Source organism: Podarcis muralis, chromosome 3, assembly GCF_964188315.1.
Source record: "Podarcis muralis chromosome 3, rPodMur119.hap1.1, whole genome shotgun sequence".
Classification (NCBI taxonomy): domain Eukaryota; kingdom Metazoa; phylum Chordata; class Lepidosauria; order Squamata; family Lacertidae; genus Podarcis; species Podarcis muralis.
This window is the reverse complement of record NC_135657.1, coordinates 6,447,077-6,462,356: the sequence shown is the minus strand read 5'-3', so window position 1 is coordinate 6,462,356 and position 15,280 is coordinate 6,447,077. Positions and strand designations below refer to the sequence as shown.

Below are 15,280 nucleotides of genomic sequence, written 5' to 3'. Positions count from 1 at the left end.
GTCCAGTTTTCTCTTTAGTGCTATTAGATAGTGCTCATCCGTACAACAGCCCTGTGAGGTAGGTTAGGCTGAGAATGAGTGACTGATCCGAGCTCACCCAGTGAGCTTCATGGCCAAGTGAAAATTTGAACCCTGCTCTTGCAGAACCCAGTTGAACACTCTAGTCCCCATTTTGTTTGTCAGGACATATACTAGTATGGTTTGTTTGTTTGTTTGTTTGTTTGTTTGTTTGTTTGTTTATTAGATATGTTGTGACCCTGCAGTGTGGCTGGAAGAGAATTTCAATTCAGAATTTAAAAGGAAACTTATCCAATTCGTACTTTCTAAAACGATAAAGGAACCAAAACAGGGTCGTCCTTTGAAATTTGCACTTCTCTGAATTTTGCAATGCAATTTCCCCAGCCAAATAATGTGTACCCAAAAAAAGAGACATATGCTTGGTAAAGTGTGACTACAACTGCATAGATGAATGAAGGTGGCATTATACTGGGAGGAACCAGCTGCCCAAAAAGTGTATATTGGCAAAATTGTTTATAATGGGAGAAATTTGCTCTAAAACGAATCGATGTGAGCACTTAAAAAAACACCTGATGTGGGAATGTGGAGAACCGATCTTATGCCTGGTAAAATGAAAAGCTGGGAGGGTCTAAAATTGGCAAATTTGCCCCTCAATAACCCTGCAGAGCCTTCAGTGCATGGGCAAAAGGCTGACATATTCGATGGGAGGGCAGAGTGCTCAGGCCACTGCCATGTATTTCTATATTATTACATCCGTATGTATGTGTGCTTCACCTCTTCCTCCCCATTCCTCCCCTCACAACAACCCTGTGAGTTAGGCTAAGCTGCACGACAGTGGCTGGCCCAAGGTTCTCCCTGTGAGCTTCATGGCTTGAGTGGGGATTTGAACCCTGATCTCCCAGGTCCTAAGTCCCACACTCCAACCACTTCTTGTTGTTTAGTCATTTAGTCGTGTCCGACTCTTCGTGACCCCATGGACCAGAGCATGCCAGGCACTCCTGTCTTCCACTGCCTCCCACAGTTTGGTCAAACTCATGCTGGTAGCTTCGAGAACACTGTCCAGCCATCTCGTCCTCTGCTGTCCCCTTCTCCTTGTGCCCTCCATCTTTTCCAACATCAGGGTCTTTTCCAGGGAGCCTTCTCTTCTCATGAGGTGGCCAAAATATTGGAGCCTCAGCTTCAGGATCTGTCCTTCCAGTGAGCACTCAGGGCTGATTTCCTTCAGAATGGAGAGGTTTGATCTTCTTGCAGTCTATGGGACTCTCAAGAGTCTCCTCCAGCACCATAATTCAAAAGCATCAATTCTTCGGCAATCAGCCTTCTTTATGGTCCATACATCACTACTGGGAGAACCATAGCTTTAACTATATGGGCCTTTGTTGGCAAGGTGATGTCTCTGCTTTCTGCTTTTTAAGATGCTGACTCTAACTCCAGTATCCCTGCCAAGAAAACTCCATGGACAAAGACAACTCTAACCACTACACCACACCGTGCATTCCAGACAAGGGACAGGAAGAAGAGTGCCCCTCTCTGTGTGTTCTGCTTTCCTGCCACTCACCAACAGAAAGACCTCCCCTGCCGTAGGCCCACCATGGCTGACGGGCAGGCAAGGGGAAAGAACTGGGAGGAGAGAGAAGTCCCATTCAGCCTAGCAACCCTCCTCCTCTCAAGGCAGATATTGGCATGCACACTCCCTCTTTCTCCTCCTGGAAGGAGAGCAGTACCTTCAAACAGTTTAGGATGCCTCTGGCCCTAATATGCAGGATACTTCCAGCTCTACCATGCCATGATTCACACAAACCACCATACATTTAGCATCCGTGAAAAGTGGCCCTATGCATTTGCCAATGTGGGAGTGTAGGGCTCCTAATTGGTTGTTGTTGGGGGAGATCCTGGGTCATTTTGGACTTCCGTGTGTGTGGAAGAACACTGTCCACATTCCTCCAGCAGCCAGGCTCTTCTCATATCTTTACATTGTTCCCTTTGGTAAAAGTCAAGTAAAGGACCCCTGGACGGTTAAGTCTAGTCAAAGGCAACTATGGGGTGTGGCGCTCACCTCGCTTTTCAGACCAAGGGAGCCAGCATTTGTCCACATTGTCATGTGGCCAGCAGGACTAAACGGCTACTGGTGCACGGAGGAATGTGACGAGTGCCAGAGCGCACAGAAATGCCGTTCACCTTCCTGCCACAGTGGTACCTATTTATCTACTTGCACTGGTATGCTTTCAAACTGCTAGGTTGGCAGGAGCTGGGATAGAGCAATGGGAGCTCGCTCCATCTTACTTCAGTGCAGGTAGTGGGTGGGGGGCAAGCTAACTTAGGGGGGTGGAAGATGCCCTGTTCGCCAACACCTCATTGGCACTGCCTATTCTTATCTTGAAAATTTTTAACAACAACAAAAGTAAGGTGCTGCCCAGCAACCCCCAGCATCTGAGCAGATAAACCAAGCCTTATGAGGAACAGTTGAAGGAGCTGGGTATGTTTAGCCTGGAAAAGAGGAAACTGAGGGGAGGTAAGATAGCCATCTTCAAATATCTCAAGGGCAGTCACATGGAAGAGGGTACAAGCTTGTTTTCTCCTGCTCTGGAGGGTAACCAATGGCTTCAAGTTAGAAGAAAGAACATTCTGACCAAACATACAGAAAAACTTTCTGATAGCAAGAGCTGTTCGACAGTGGAAAGGTCTCTGTTATGTATTGAAGTTCTCACCCTGGCCACCAGGAGTATCGTGTATACAGTGGTACCTCAGGTTACATATGCTTCAGGTTACATACGCTTCAGGTTACAGACTCCTCTAACTCAGAAATAGTACCTCGGGTTAAGAACTTTGCTTCAGGATGAGAACAGAAATCGTGCTCCGGCGGCACAGCGGCAGTGGGAGGCCCCATTAGCTAAAGTGGTGCTTCAGGTTAAGAACAGTTTCAGGTTAAGAACGGACCTCCGGAACGAATTAAGTACTTAACCCGAGGTACCACTGTATAGTTTTCACTCAGTGCCATGTCAGTTAATTTAGGCGGGGAACCCTGGGTTGTTGTTGTTACAATGTTGACAGCCGACTGTCTATAAAAGCAGGCCAGCTGAGCTGTTCAGTTCAGTTTGGTTACAGCTTACTTATAAATAACAACTTGGAGAAATCTCTGTGTCATCTGTTATGTCCACCCACTACTTAATAGTCTCCCTTGGGTGGTGGTAGACTCTGCTTCCTTGGAGGTTTTTAAGCAGAGGTTGGAAGGCCATCTATCAGGGATGCTTTAGCTGAGATTCCTGCATTGCAGGGGGTTGAACTTGATGACTCTAGTGGTCCTTTCTGACTCTAGAGTTCTATGATTCTGTGCTGCCCAAGGAAGGTGCCTCCCTCTGCCCAAGGATAGGGCCAGCTCTGTGTGGCTGCCCGACAAGTTCACTTGCTCAGAGCAGGCAGGAGGCTACTACAGGCTCATTGTGATGTCTGGCCAGTGTTCACAGAGCACCCGTCATCACCACCACTCTGGTCCAAGGAGCTGGTGGGCCTTTGTGATGTGGGCGTGACTACAAGAAGGGGATGCCTGGCTGGGCCCAGGAAGTACTCTTGCTCTCCAGGTCAACAGGCAGTTTTTTCTTCCCGCCAGAAATGAGCTGGTGTCACTGGGCCTTCGAGCTGATACAGCTCTTGATCTTCATCACTCTCTGGGTCTTCTGGGTGGCTGCAGCCTTGTGGGTAAGAGACTCTCCCCAGCGGAGGATCACAGAGGAGCCTTCCAGCCTAACTTCAGGGTCCCTGTAGAGCAGCCTTTCTCAACCTGTGGGTCCCCAGATGTTCTTGAACTACAACTCCCATCACCCCTAGCTAGCAAGGCCAGAGCTCAGGGATGATGGGTAGTTGTAGTCCAACAACATCTGGGGACCCACAGGTTGAGAACCGCTGCTGTAGAGAAATGAATGGGCAGCAAGTGCAGCAAGCCCAGGACTGGGATTACATGCCCATGACTTCTTGTCATAGTAAACAATCTACCCTTGGTTGCTGTTTTTGAACCATCATCAATGGAAGTCCTGCGTACAACACATTACAATCATCTAACTTGTAGGTTACTAGAGCATACACAACAGAAGCCATGCTATCCCCATCCACATAGGTTCACGACCAAAGCTGACAGAAGACACTTTGTGTCACTGAGCTGCCTCCATTGACAAGGTTTACTGAGGACTTGTGTGGGACATGCAGGGGGTGGAGTCTGGGAGATAAAGGGTGTGGCTTAGCATATCGGGGGCGGGGCCTGGTGGCACTGGGTGAGATCTCAGATGTACAGAAAAGGCTACAACTTAAACTTTGTTGTTCACCTACCCAATGCTGTCTCCTTTTTACCTCTTGTGCAACAGGCTTGTAGCCCCAGGACCAGGTGGCTAAAGCTTCACGAGACATGGATTGGTGAGCAGTCAGTCTATTCCTTTAGTCTCTTTGGGGAAGGTAGCATAGCTGTCAACTTACAGATTTGAAAATAAGGGACCAGCAGCCTCAAAAATAAGGGATCAGCAGACAAAATAAGCGATTTTCCAGGCACAGGTATGTTCAACTTCTAAGCCCCTCCAAGCCAAAGGCAGAAAGCCCAGCCAGCAGCCAAACGAAGCCTCAAGCGGTGGTTCCCACAGCGCAGCAACCCAGCAAAGGGGATGCAGCAAGGAAAACCACCGTCACTTCTCCGCTGGGAAGCACTGAGCAAAGGCGAGTCCCCAGGCAACGCAGCCGATTTGATCGGCACAAGGCATGCAAGCTCCACCCCCCCAGTCGTTCTTAGACTCCTTATTGGGTGAGCAACGCAGCCAAGCAACACAGTTGGAGCCTCCCTCCTCCCTGGCCGGCAGGGAGGGAGGGAGAGGAGCTGCTTCCTCTGAAACCCAGGAAATTTAAGGGACATCATCAATAAGGGACAGCAGTGGGAAATGGCGCTGGGATAAGGGAGTTTCCCGCCAAATAAGGGACGGTTGACAGCTATGGAAGGTAGACTTGGATTGTTGGCCTTCACAAGCCTCTCTCTTGCTTTCAGCCTGCAACGGATTCTTTCAGAAAGAAAGCAAAGCGAGCAGCTCAAAGAAGTAAGTGGTAGCCAGTTTCCCTTTCTCCCACTGCCCTCTGTAGCACCTTCCTTGCTGTCCCAAACCATTAGGCCCCACCCCTTGTCCCACCATATTTGGAGGAGAGGTGAATGTCCTGTGGCTGTGAAACACTTTCCTTTCTGTATTTAATTTTTATTTACTTATTTCTCTGGAGACTCTCCAAAATACATTATGAAAACCTGTATTTCTGTAAATACACAACTTATAACATTATACATCTGTAAAACACATTCCGATTAAGCGATCCAAAAGTTAGTATAAACCTTTGGTACTGGTCTTTGGGTTTCCTGGAGAATTTGTAAATGAAATGAAGCACCGCTGTTCGTCCACAAATATATATTTGTACTTTGTTCCTCTTGTCAGTCTTAATTTGTGAATCAACTTTTTTGTAAGGGCAATGTGCCAAGCACTCAAATTTACACCATTTACCATATTTTTCGCTCCATAAGGCACACCTGACCATAAGACGCACCTAGTTTTTAGAGGGGAAATCCAAGAAAAAAATATTATTTAAAGGGACCGCTGAGCAGAGCCTGTATGCATCCCAGGCTCTGCTCAGCGCTCCCTTTCACCAGCCGCGTGGAGCATGTGTGCAGCGCTTGCGGGCTTTTCCCCGAGGAGGGAGAAGGGCAGCCCATCACTGATGGGTGGTGGGATGAAGGCTCCCTGTGCCCTGCGGAGGCTTTGCACGGCTAAGCCAGAAGCTAGAACAGCGAGAGGGAATGCTGCGCAGTGCTCCCCCTCGCTGTTCTGGCTTTTGGCTTAGCCGCGCAGCCTGCATTCGCTCCATAAGATGCACACACATTTCCCCTTACTTTTTAGGAGGGAAAAAGTGAGTCTTATAGAGTGAAAAATACGGTAAATCCTTCCAGAATGTGACTATAACCATGCTGACAGCCACTAGGAGAAATCCAGTCCAGCTTCTCATTTAAATACAGTGGTACCTCGGGTTAAGAACTCAATTCGTTCTGGAGGTCTGTTCTTAACCTGAAACTGTTCTTAACCTGAAGTACCACTTTAGCTAATGGGGCCTCCTGCTGCCACTGCGCCGCCGCTGCATGATTTCTGTTCTCATCCTGAAGCAAAGTTCTTAACCCGAGGTAATATTTCTGGGTTAGCGGACTATGTAACCTGAAGCGTATGTAACCTGAAGCGTATGTAACCTGAGGTACCACTGTATAAATTTAGTAGCTCAAGCTCTGGAGACTTCCTGACACGCTGATGGGTAGTTTTACTTATTTCATTTAACACTTGTCCTCAAAAAGTTGTCACTTTGGTGCATGTCCACCACAAGTGCCTATAGCTGCCTGCAACTTACTCTAAGATTCACCCCTGACTTCCATTTGAAGTCCATTTCCTGCATATGCTTTTTTTTTTTAAATCTACTGCAAATCATCCAGAAAGCTCCCTTCTGACTGTCCTTGCCCTATAACAGTGGTTTGCAACCTGTGGGTCCCCAGATGTTGTTGGACTACAACTCCCATCATTCCTAGCCAACATGACCAGTGGTCAGGGATGATGGGAGTTGTAGTCCAACAACATCTGGGGACCCACAGGTTGAGCACCACTGCCCTATAGGATACTGAGGAGAACACATTGTCCTTCGATCCACCCCTGCAGTTAGCCTTCATGCCCTTGTGTGCTGCGCAAGGAAGCTTCATTATCATCTCAGTGGCTACTCAGTGGCATGTTCTAACTTCACTGCCAGAGGCAACATGCTTCTGAACACCAGTTGCTGGAAACCACAGGAGGGGAGAGTGCTCTTGTACTCAGGTCCTTCTGGTGGACTTCCCACAGACATCTGGTTGGCTGCAGTGAGAAGAGGATGCTGGACTAGATGGTCTACTGGCCTGATCCAGCAAGGCTCTTCTTATGATCTTGCATTAACACCAAATTAAAAGAAGTCCAATCTGTTTCTGATGATGCAGTCCAGGCATTCCAGCCTGGCCATCAGTGGCGTAGCATGGGGGTGCAGGGGGCGCCGGCCACACCGGGCGCAACATCTGGGGGGGCACGCTCGCCGCCTCCGGAGTCGCCAAAGAGCCTCGGGCGCAGGCTGTAGCAGAGCCCCATGTCTCGCGGAACCGACGAGCTGGCAGCGGCTCTCAGCGCTCGCCGCGGTCTCCGCATGTCAGGGCTGCGGAGGGCGCGCCAGGCAGCCCCTCCTCACAGCCCCGCCGCCGCCGCTGCTGCAGCTGCTGGGCCATGTTGCATTTTCCTCGCCTCTCTGCCCTCCTCCTCCTCCGGGCAAGCGGCGTTGTTTGGGCGGCAGCGCCAGCGGCAACTCGCCTCAGATCACCTGACACGGACCCGCTGCCGCTGCCGCCGTGGCTACCTTACCGTAAATACCCCAGCCCAGGCAGCAGCAAGAAGAAGCTGGCAGCGACGGCAGGTTAGGGGTTAGGGGGCGCAAATTACTTGCCTTGCCCTGGGTTAGGGGGCGCAAATTACTTGCCTTGCCCCGGGTGCTGACAACCCATGCTACGCCGCTGCTGGCCATGCTCAGTTCCCATCAGGTTTTGACAGCTGAACCGGCTACCAGATAGATCTTCCAAAGAATCCTTAGCCAGCCTGTCTCCTTCCCACCAGACTTCCAGAGCCAACTGAGATCTTGACCTTGGAGTGCAGACTGAGCTCTACAGAGGTGAACATCCCACCCCAACCGAAGGAGCTGGAGATGGATCTGGACTCGTAAGTCAGTGGACAATGGAGAAGGAGGGAGAGAGAGGGAGAGCAACAAGGTCTGGGGTGCAAAATAGGTATGATGTGGGGAGATCCATGGCTCAAACTTCCAACTAGGAATTGGGAAAGGAGGGGGAATTGCTGCATTTTAATGTGACCTTTCCTAATTTGCACCTCCTCAACCAATAGGCAAACCAAAGCATGCCAGACATAGAACACTAGAGTTGGAAACATAACTGTCAACTTTTCCCTTTTCTTGCGAGGAATCCTATTTGGAATAAGGGAATTTCCCTTTAAAAAAGGGAAACGTTGACAGCTATGATTAGAAGGGACCTCAAGGGTCATCCAGTCCAACCCACTGCAATGCAGAAATTATAGCTAAAGGATCCCTGGCTGATGATCATCCAGCCTCTGTTTAAAAACCTCCAATGAAGGAGAGTCCATCACCTTCTGAGTCTTTTCCACTGTCAAACACCTCTTTGCATCGGATTGGTCTACCTGGTGTTTAGTGGGAATCTCCTTCTTTAAAGTTCGAATCTTGCTCCACCTTCCATGTGACAGCCATTTAATACTTGATATTTCTAATAAATACGTTTCTAAAATACACATTGTTGTTCGTGCTTTTGGCTAACATACACATTTCTGCAAGCAATTTCCCCTGATATAATGCATTTCTGCAATGTTATTTTCCACTATTATGTACATCTTCATGCACATTTTCTCCTTAATATATATGTTTTTGTACACATTCTTTAGTTGGGGAACTGCAAAAGCAACACCCACCTCTCTCTTTTATTTACTGCAGAGGTGAGGAACGTGTGGCCCTCCAGTTGCCGAACTACACATCCCATCAGCTCCAGCAAGCATGGCGAATGGCCAATACTTATGGGACTTGTAGTTCATCAACATCTGGTGTACCAAAGGTTCCCCACAGACCTGATTTACTGTATTCCACAGAGCCATAATTCTCATATCTGTTTGTTTGTGTTTCTGCCCATTAGAGTCCTGTCTAGTGTCTCCAGCACCTCCTTGGGCTCCCTCACGTCCATCAGCAGCAATTGGTCTTTGTCCTCATCAAGCGATGATGTAATAAGCCTCCCAGACACGCCCCTCACCTCCTCACCATCCGCCCCAGAGGAAGATGGCCGGTACTCACCACTGCTTCACAGACCCTGTGGAGCTGGCCTCGAGGAACTCCACAGAGACCCCACGTCCCACCAGCCTGCTCAGTTCAACATCTGCCAGAAGGTGCTTCAGAAGTTCTGGGGAGAGCCCACGCCCAACTGGGAGTCCCTGAACGAACTGGTCCCTGGTGTACCAAACCTCCAACCAGCATCTGAGGTCACCAGCGAAACTGACTTTGACAGCATCTCCAGCAGAAGAAGCAGAGAGGAAGCTTTGAGCAAGTGGGAGAGACATCAGCCTCTGAGCGATCAGGAAGAAGTTCAGCGCAGCAGCTCGTGGGAAATGTTTGCTGTTGTGCCCAGGCCCTCAAGCTGTGAGTAACAGGCCCCATTCTCACCCCCATTTTCACTAAATACAGTGGAACCTTGGGTTGCGAACATGATCCATGTGGGAGGCACGTTTGCAAGCCTCAGTGCCGCGTCTGCGCATGCACAGATCGCAATTTGGTCTCCTGTGCATGCGCAAAGCACCATTTAGCACTTTTGCACATGTGAGAGCGCCAAAACCCGGAAGTAACCCGTTCTGGTACTTCCGGGTTTGGTGCGGTGCGCAACCTGAAAACACATAACCTGAAGCATCTGTAACCCGAGGTACCACTGTACTCTTCAGCACATCATTGAGGAAGGTTGTAGATCTTCCAAGCATCTCTGCCTTCTACACACATGGAACATTCCTGGACAGGGGAACAGGCCATATTGTAAGCTCTCCCCCTCCCCCTGTCATTCTAAGAGAAAACTGCTTCCCAAAGGAGTGAGACTTGAACCCAGAACCCTCTGGCCTGAGTCACAAGTTGCTGGTGGTGGCAGTGGCGGCGGCAGCAATTGCACTTGTTCATTGCTCGCTACATAAAATGTCTCAAAGCAATTGTACCATTCAAAACCCATACAAATACAAAAGTTTAAATTAAACACCAAACAATGTTATTTTCTGAAACTGCTCATTTGGGGCACAGCGAGTGATGACCATAGAGACAAATTTGCACATGCCAAGTTATTTATTCATCTCCATTTGTGAATCACTTCCCATGAAGCAACTCAGCGCAATGTAAAAGGTACATTCTGATTGTAAAGATGTTGTTTCCCCACAGATTCTACTCCAAATCAGTTCTATTTGCTTTCCATTGTCCCGATTCATTACCCCCCAAAAAACATATACAAGCCAACACAAATAAATGTGTTAGCCCAAATTAAATCCTACCCAGTGAACCCAGATCACTGCCCCCACAATTCAATTTCCCCCAAAATCATTACCCTCCTTGGGGCATGGGGGGGCGGGAAGAGATTTGGGTTGGTACCCCATAGTTCTCCTCCATAGGGGTCAGTGGGGAGAGGCAACAAGGTTTGTCAGCCTTCCCATCATCAGTGTCACTGCAACTAACCAGGAGATGTGAGACAATGACCACTCCCCATATCAAATGGGGGGGTGCCTTTTGCATGGTTGTTCACAGCCCCCGCCCCGATCCCATGCAGCTCCTGGCAGTACAGCCTGGATTCCCCCCCCCCCGGCTTGACACCTGGAGGTAGTCGCCTACCTCTGCCAGTTACCCAATCCCAGCTGGGGACGCGTTGCCAGGAGAGAGTTGGCCAGGTAAGGGGAGGGATCGCCCTGCCCACACAATAGTGGGTGGAGCTTACCTGGGAGTTTTCAGTCCACTCGGGTGTCACCTGGGGATGGGGGGGTCTCACCCTGTCTACGCAATGAGGAGGTTGGTGCAGTGCGAATGCACCAGCAGAGTCAAACCAGCACCCCTGCTGGTGTGCTTTCATCACTCTGCCTTCTCTGCTGCCTCCCTCCTTCCCTTCTTCTTCCTGGGACACTTGTGACAGGGGGTCAGGTAAACCACTACACCCCTCCTCAACAACTGCTACTGAAATGCTCTAACACAGCCTTTCTCAACCTGTGGGTCCCCAGATGTTGTTGAACTACAACTCCCATCACCCCTAGCTAGCAAGGCCAGAGCTCAGGGATGATGGGAGTTGTAGTCCAACAACATCTGGGGACCCAGAGGTCGAGATCCACTGCTCTAACAGGTCAGGATTACCCTGGTCCCTGAATCCTCACCTTGACAATCTATCTGAGATGTTGTGACATTCTGGAGAAAGAACTGGTCCGTTTCTGAGTACTTCCGCTTTTCTCTCTCCTCTCTCTCAGGTCCAAACTGCAACCCCCAAACTTCCCGAGTGTCTTCTGGTCAACCTTTGGCTCTGCCCACATCCAACAGCATCCGGGACAGGCTCTCACCTTCAGGGAACACCAAACCAGCTCATGTGAAAGCCACGGCCCAGCTTTTGGAGGAGATGATGTCGGAGGGAGCAGTTTCCTGGGAGGAGAGGCCTGCCTTGCCCAAACACCCTTCCCAAAGGGGTCAGCTTCGTCACCGTAGATCCTGCACAGCACTTGGGTCAGATGCCACCCAGCGCTTGGACTTCAATGTGAAGAAGAAGCAGATGCCAGAGCTCTGGGGGGAGCCCACCCTCTCGACTAAGTCCCTGGCCAAACTGACATGCCAGGCTCCCCTCTCCCCTTCCCCGGCCCGCTCCTCAAGCCCCCCACAGAGGGCTGAGAAGGAGAGAAGCAGGCAATCTGGGCCCATGAGCATCAGCCCAACTAGTGTGAAAACCAGGGCCCAGCTTCTGGAGGCAATAATGCTAAGGGGAGGAACATCTTGGAAGGAGAGGCCTGCCTTGCCCAAACCTCATTCCCACAAGGCCCACCAAGCTCCCCGTGGCCCCTGCACAGCCATCAGCCCAGACACCGCTCAGCACTTGGAGTTCAACATGAAGAAGAAACAGATGCACAATCTCTGGGGGGAGCCCACTCCTTTGACTCACTCCCTGACGTGCCAGATCACCCGCTCCCCATCACCTGCACACTCCTGTAGCCCCCCACAGAGGGTTGAGGAGGAGGAAGAAGAGGAGGAGGAAGAGCTGTTTGAGCCAGCCAGGGCCCCCTCACGGGGGCTTGCATCCCAAACTGCGAGGGGGTGTTCCCCCCAGCCCATTCCCTTTACATTCTCCCAAAAGGGCAGCACTGTCCAGGTAGCCCCCAAGAAAAGAGCAGAGGAAGGAAATGAATTCAGGGTAGCGAAAAGGGTCACCCTTCCTCCCACAAGATCAGGCTTTTCAGAGAGCTCTCTAAGGAGCAGGTTTGTAAGCAGAGGTAGAACTAGGCGCCCCAGGAGCAGCCACCTCACCAGCAAAAGCAGTCCGGGGATCCCTAGTGCTCCAGAGAAGAAGGTGAAGGCTTCAGGCATGATGGGTCGAGCTGAGAGCCTTGAAAGTAAGGAAGCCCAAAGCCGTCATGCTGGGACAGAGAGTCAGAGGCAGCCCTCCAAGAGCATCAGGAAAGTGAAGGCTATTTCACACCAAGGTGCATCCCATCTAAAAGACCACGGAATCTCTCCCAAGGAACCTGTGCCCGTAGCAAAGCCTGGCAGTGCCCAGCTGGCACTTGGAGCCACGCTCCCTTTGCACCCAAGACAAGATGCCTTGCAACAGTTAGAAATCAGGAGGGCAGAGAAAATGATGGTCCCCGCACAGGAATCTGCACCTCAAGCTTCAAGGGCACCCCATTCTTCTTCCAAGAAGGAAATCGAGTTGTCAGAAAAAATGAAGGCCCCCGTGCGAGAATCTGCACCCCAACCCTCGATAGAGGAAGGTCCACAACCTGCACCTCACTTTTCCTCCAAGAAGGAAATCCAGCTGTCAGAGCAAATGGAGGCCCCCATGCGAGAATTCACACCCCAAACCTCAATGGAGTGCCACCAACCGCCACCCCTCCCTTTCTCCAGTTCTGTCCAACACACACTAGAAAGCAGTGCAGGCAGAGGCAAAGAGGGAAAGAGTCTTGTTCAAAAGGCAGAAGACAGTCCCTGCTCTGCAAGGAATGACACTCCTATGGACCATGTAAGAAAGAGCCTTGCAGCTGGGTGTGAGCCTCACAACCCCATAGATAACAGACTCATCAGCCATGGCAGCATCCTGGAGAACCAAAGCAAGGGTGCACCTTTCCATGGGATGGACTCAGCTGAGAGTCCTTGGGAAGTAAGAAGCTGCCAAGCAGGAGGAGAAAACACCCTGGACGACATGAACAGGAGAAAGGACATGTCCCATGAAGATCCACCCCAATTGAGTTTGGAGGAGAACCTCCCCAAGGAACCTTTGGCTATAGCAAAGGCCAGTGCTCCTGGGCAGATGCTGATTGCCACAGATCCTGGGCACGAATGCCAAGGTGCTTTGCAGCAAGATGGGGAAGGAGGACCACCCGTGGCAAAGCCACTCTTGTCCTCTGAGAAGGGCAGCAGGGCATTAGAGCAAACCAGGTCCTCCTCACAGAGACCTGCCCCGGAGGTCCCCTATGCGACACTCTCAATTTCCAAGGATAGTGGAAGCACAGCCCGAGCCACACTGAAGCCTGAAGCTAGAGAGGGGAGGGAATTCGGACCAGCTACCAAGTTACTGGCCAGCCCACTGCCCACGAGCCAAGTGGCAGCTCCGAAAGCAGTGCTGCCGTTTCAAGGCAACAGCAGTGGGACGACTGTGGCCAAGCTGTCCCCAAGCGCCCAGGCACTCCGTGAGCTGCCCTCCCGCCAGCAGCTAAGCCGCTCCATCCTTGCCTCCCTGAGTGTGGAGCAGACAGTGGAGGACCTGCGGCTCAGCCTGGCGCAAGGCCTAGAGATGGGCTACGGGGAGCTGCGGGCAGAGTACCCCGTGTGCCGGCAGTGCGGGAGCTGCAGCGCCATGTGCCCTCACCCCCGCACTCAGCAGGACCCCCTCCTGCACATCTTCCCGCGGCTGACGGTGCGCAATGGGAATGTGCTGATGGGCCTGGACTTCCACCTAAAGATCAACAAGACCCACGCCAGGAAGTGGGGCCTGCCGGAGACGGCAGAGGAGGGAAAGGCGCAGGAGCAGCTCCCAGAGCGATGTGGCGGCGGTGGCGGCGGCATCAAAGAGGGCATCTCCGCCAACCCGGGCCCCAGGGTCCCTTGCAAGCCTTCTGGAGTGATGGTGCAGCATCTGCAAATGGGGACCCAAATCGAGGCCACCTCCTCCTCGGTCCAGGTGAGCCTTGGCAAGAAGCTGGTGGGCAAGGGCAAGTGCCTCCCACCACCCGGCTTGGAGCGCCAACTCCAGCAGGGGCCTCCGCAAGCAGGACACCACCCAGGCAGGGGCCCGAAGGAAGTACCCACGACAGAGAAGCCCTCGAGGAACCCTGTGAAAAGGATGCTGCATGTCATCAAGCAGGCCTGGACCCGCATTCGAGGAAACAAGGAGAAACTGGTCCAGCCCCCCGAAAAGTGGGCTGCAGCTGGCGCTCGTAGAAGACTGGGGACTCCGCCAGTCAAGGATTCTTCCCGGAAGCGCTCTACACGGGCCACTTCGGCAAACCCCAAAGCGTTGGGTTTTCTGGCTACCCAAGCAGCAACCGCAGCAGCCGCCCCTCTGGGGCAGGCTCCCCCCATCTGCCGCGTGAAGCCTAGCAGCTCAGGAAACGTCAAGTGTTCTCCTCATGGGCAGCCCCCAAGACCTTCCAGGCAACCTTCCTCCCAGTTGGGAGCTGCCCCTAGGAAGGGGCCAGCCTCCAGGAAGCCCGCAGCCTATCCCACCACACCAGCCTTTGGGGGCCCCCAGAAATCAGGGCTCGTTGTCAACCAAAAACCCTCTGTGAATGTGGGGATGGCCCCAACAATGCAGGTCGGCCCTCCGGCATCTTTCAAGAGTACCGGGGAAACAGGAAAAGCCTGCCCCAAGAAGGAGTCTCCTGGGACCACCAGGAAAGCAGGGTGTCCCCTTCCCAAAAGGGCACCCACTAAGAAAGTGTGGTTCCTTGCCAGCAAATGAGCAGCTGCTCCTTTTCTCCCAACCTGCTAAGGCTTTGCTGGAGCACCATAAATGACTCAGTGGAGACCAACCTCCCTGGTGCTGATCGAGGAATGCTTATATCACAAGGGGGCAGCATGTTCATATTTATAAAATAAATATGTTGCATTTGAGGCTCTGGAAAGGTATGTCTTACAGGTAAGGGATGAGTGAATCTGTCAGTTTTTGGTTTCTCTCGGTTTCTCGTTTGTCCTACCTGAAGTTCAGCTCTTGACATTTGCACGTGAAAATTCAAACTTTAATTGTGTTTTCTCTCTCTGCAATTTTGCCCAATACATGCTTTCTTTTAGTATTTCCTTCTAATACACTTTTATATGTCATTTTCAGTCATATATGCATTTTTATGTACACTTTGCCATAAGAAATACATGTTTGTACACATTACCTGGCTGGAGAACTGTGTTGCAAAACTCAGCTGCGAAA

General features: G+C 51.3%; 1 protein-coding gene across 1 annotated transcript; it reads left to right on the top strand.

The window, feature by feature from the left end:
• Positions 1-3,627: 3,627 nt before the first annotated feature.
• On the top strand, positions 3,628-15,280 carry LOC144327126 (uncharacterized). The gene is made up of 5 exons (XM_077925318.1): positions 3,628-3,714; positions 4,374-4,429; positions 7,698-7,799; positions 8,792-9,288; positions 11,127-15,280. Exons 1-5 carry the CDS (start codon positions 3,628-3,630, stop codon positions 14,816-14,818), a joined length of 4,434 nt encoding a protein of 1,477 aa, XP_077781444.1. The 3' UTR covers positions 14,819-15,280.

Excerpts from the sequence above, each read along its gene's own strand:
- LOC144327126 (XM_077925318.1), top strand. The coding sequence starts at position 3,628 with ATGAGCTGGTGTCACTGGGCCTTCGAGCTGATACAGCTCTTGATCTTC. Across the intron at positions 4,430-7,697 it reads GAGACATGGATTGGTGAGCA|ACTTCCAGAGCCAACTGAGA; the intron begins GTCAGTCTATTC and ends CCTTCCCACCAG. Across the intron at positions 7,800-8,791 it reads CTGGAGATGGATCTGGACTC|AGTCCTGTCTAGTGTCTCCA; the intron begins GTAAGTCAGTGG and ends TCTGCCCATTAG.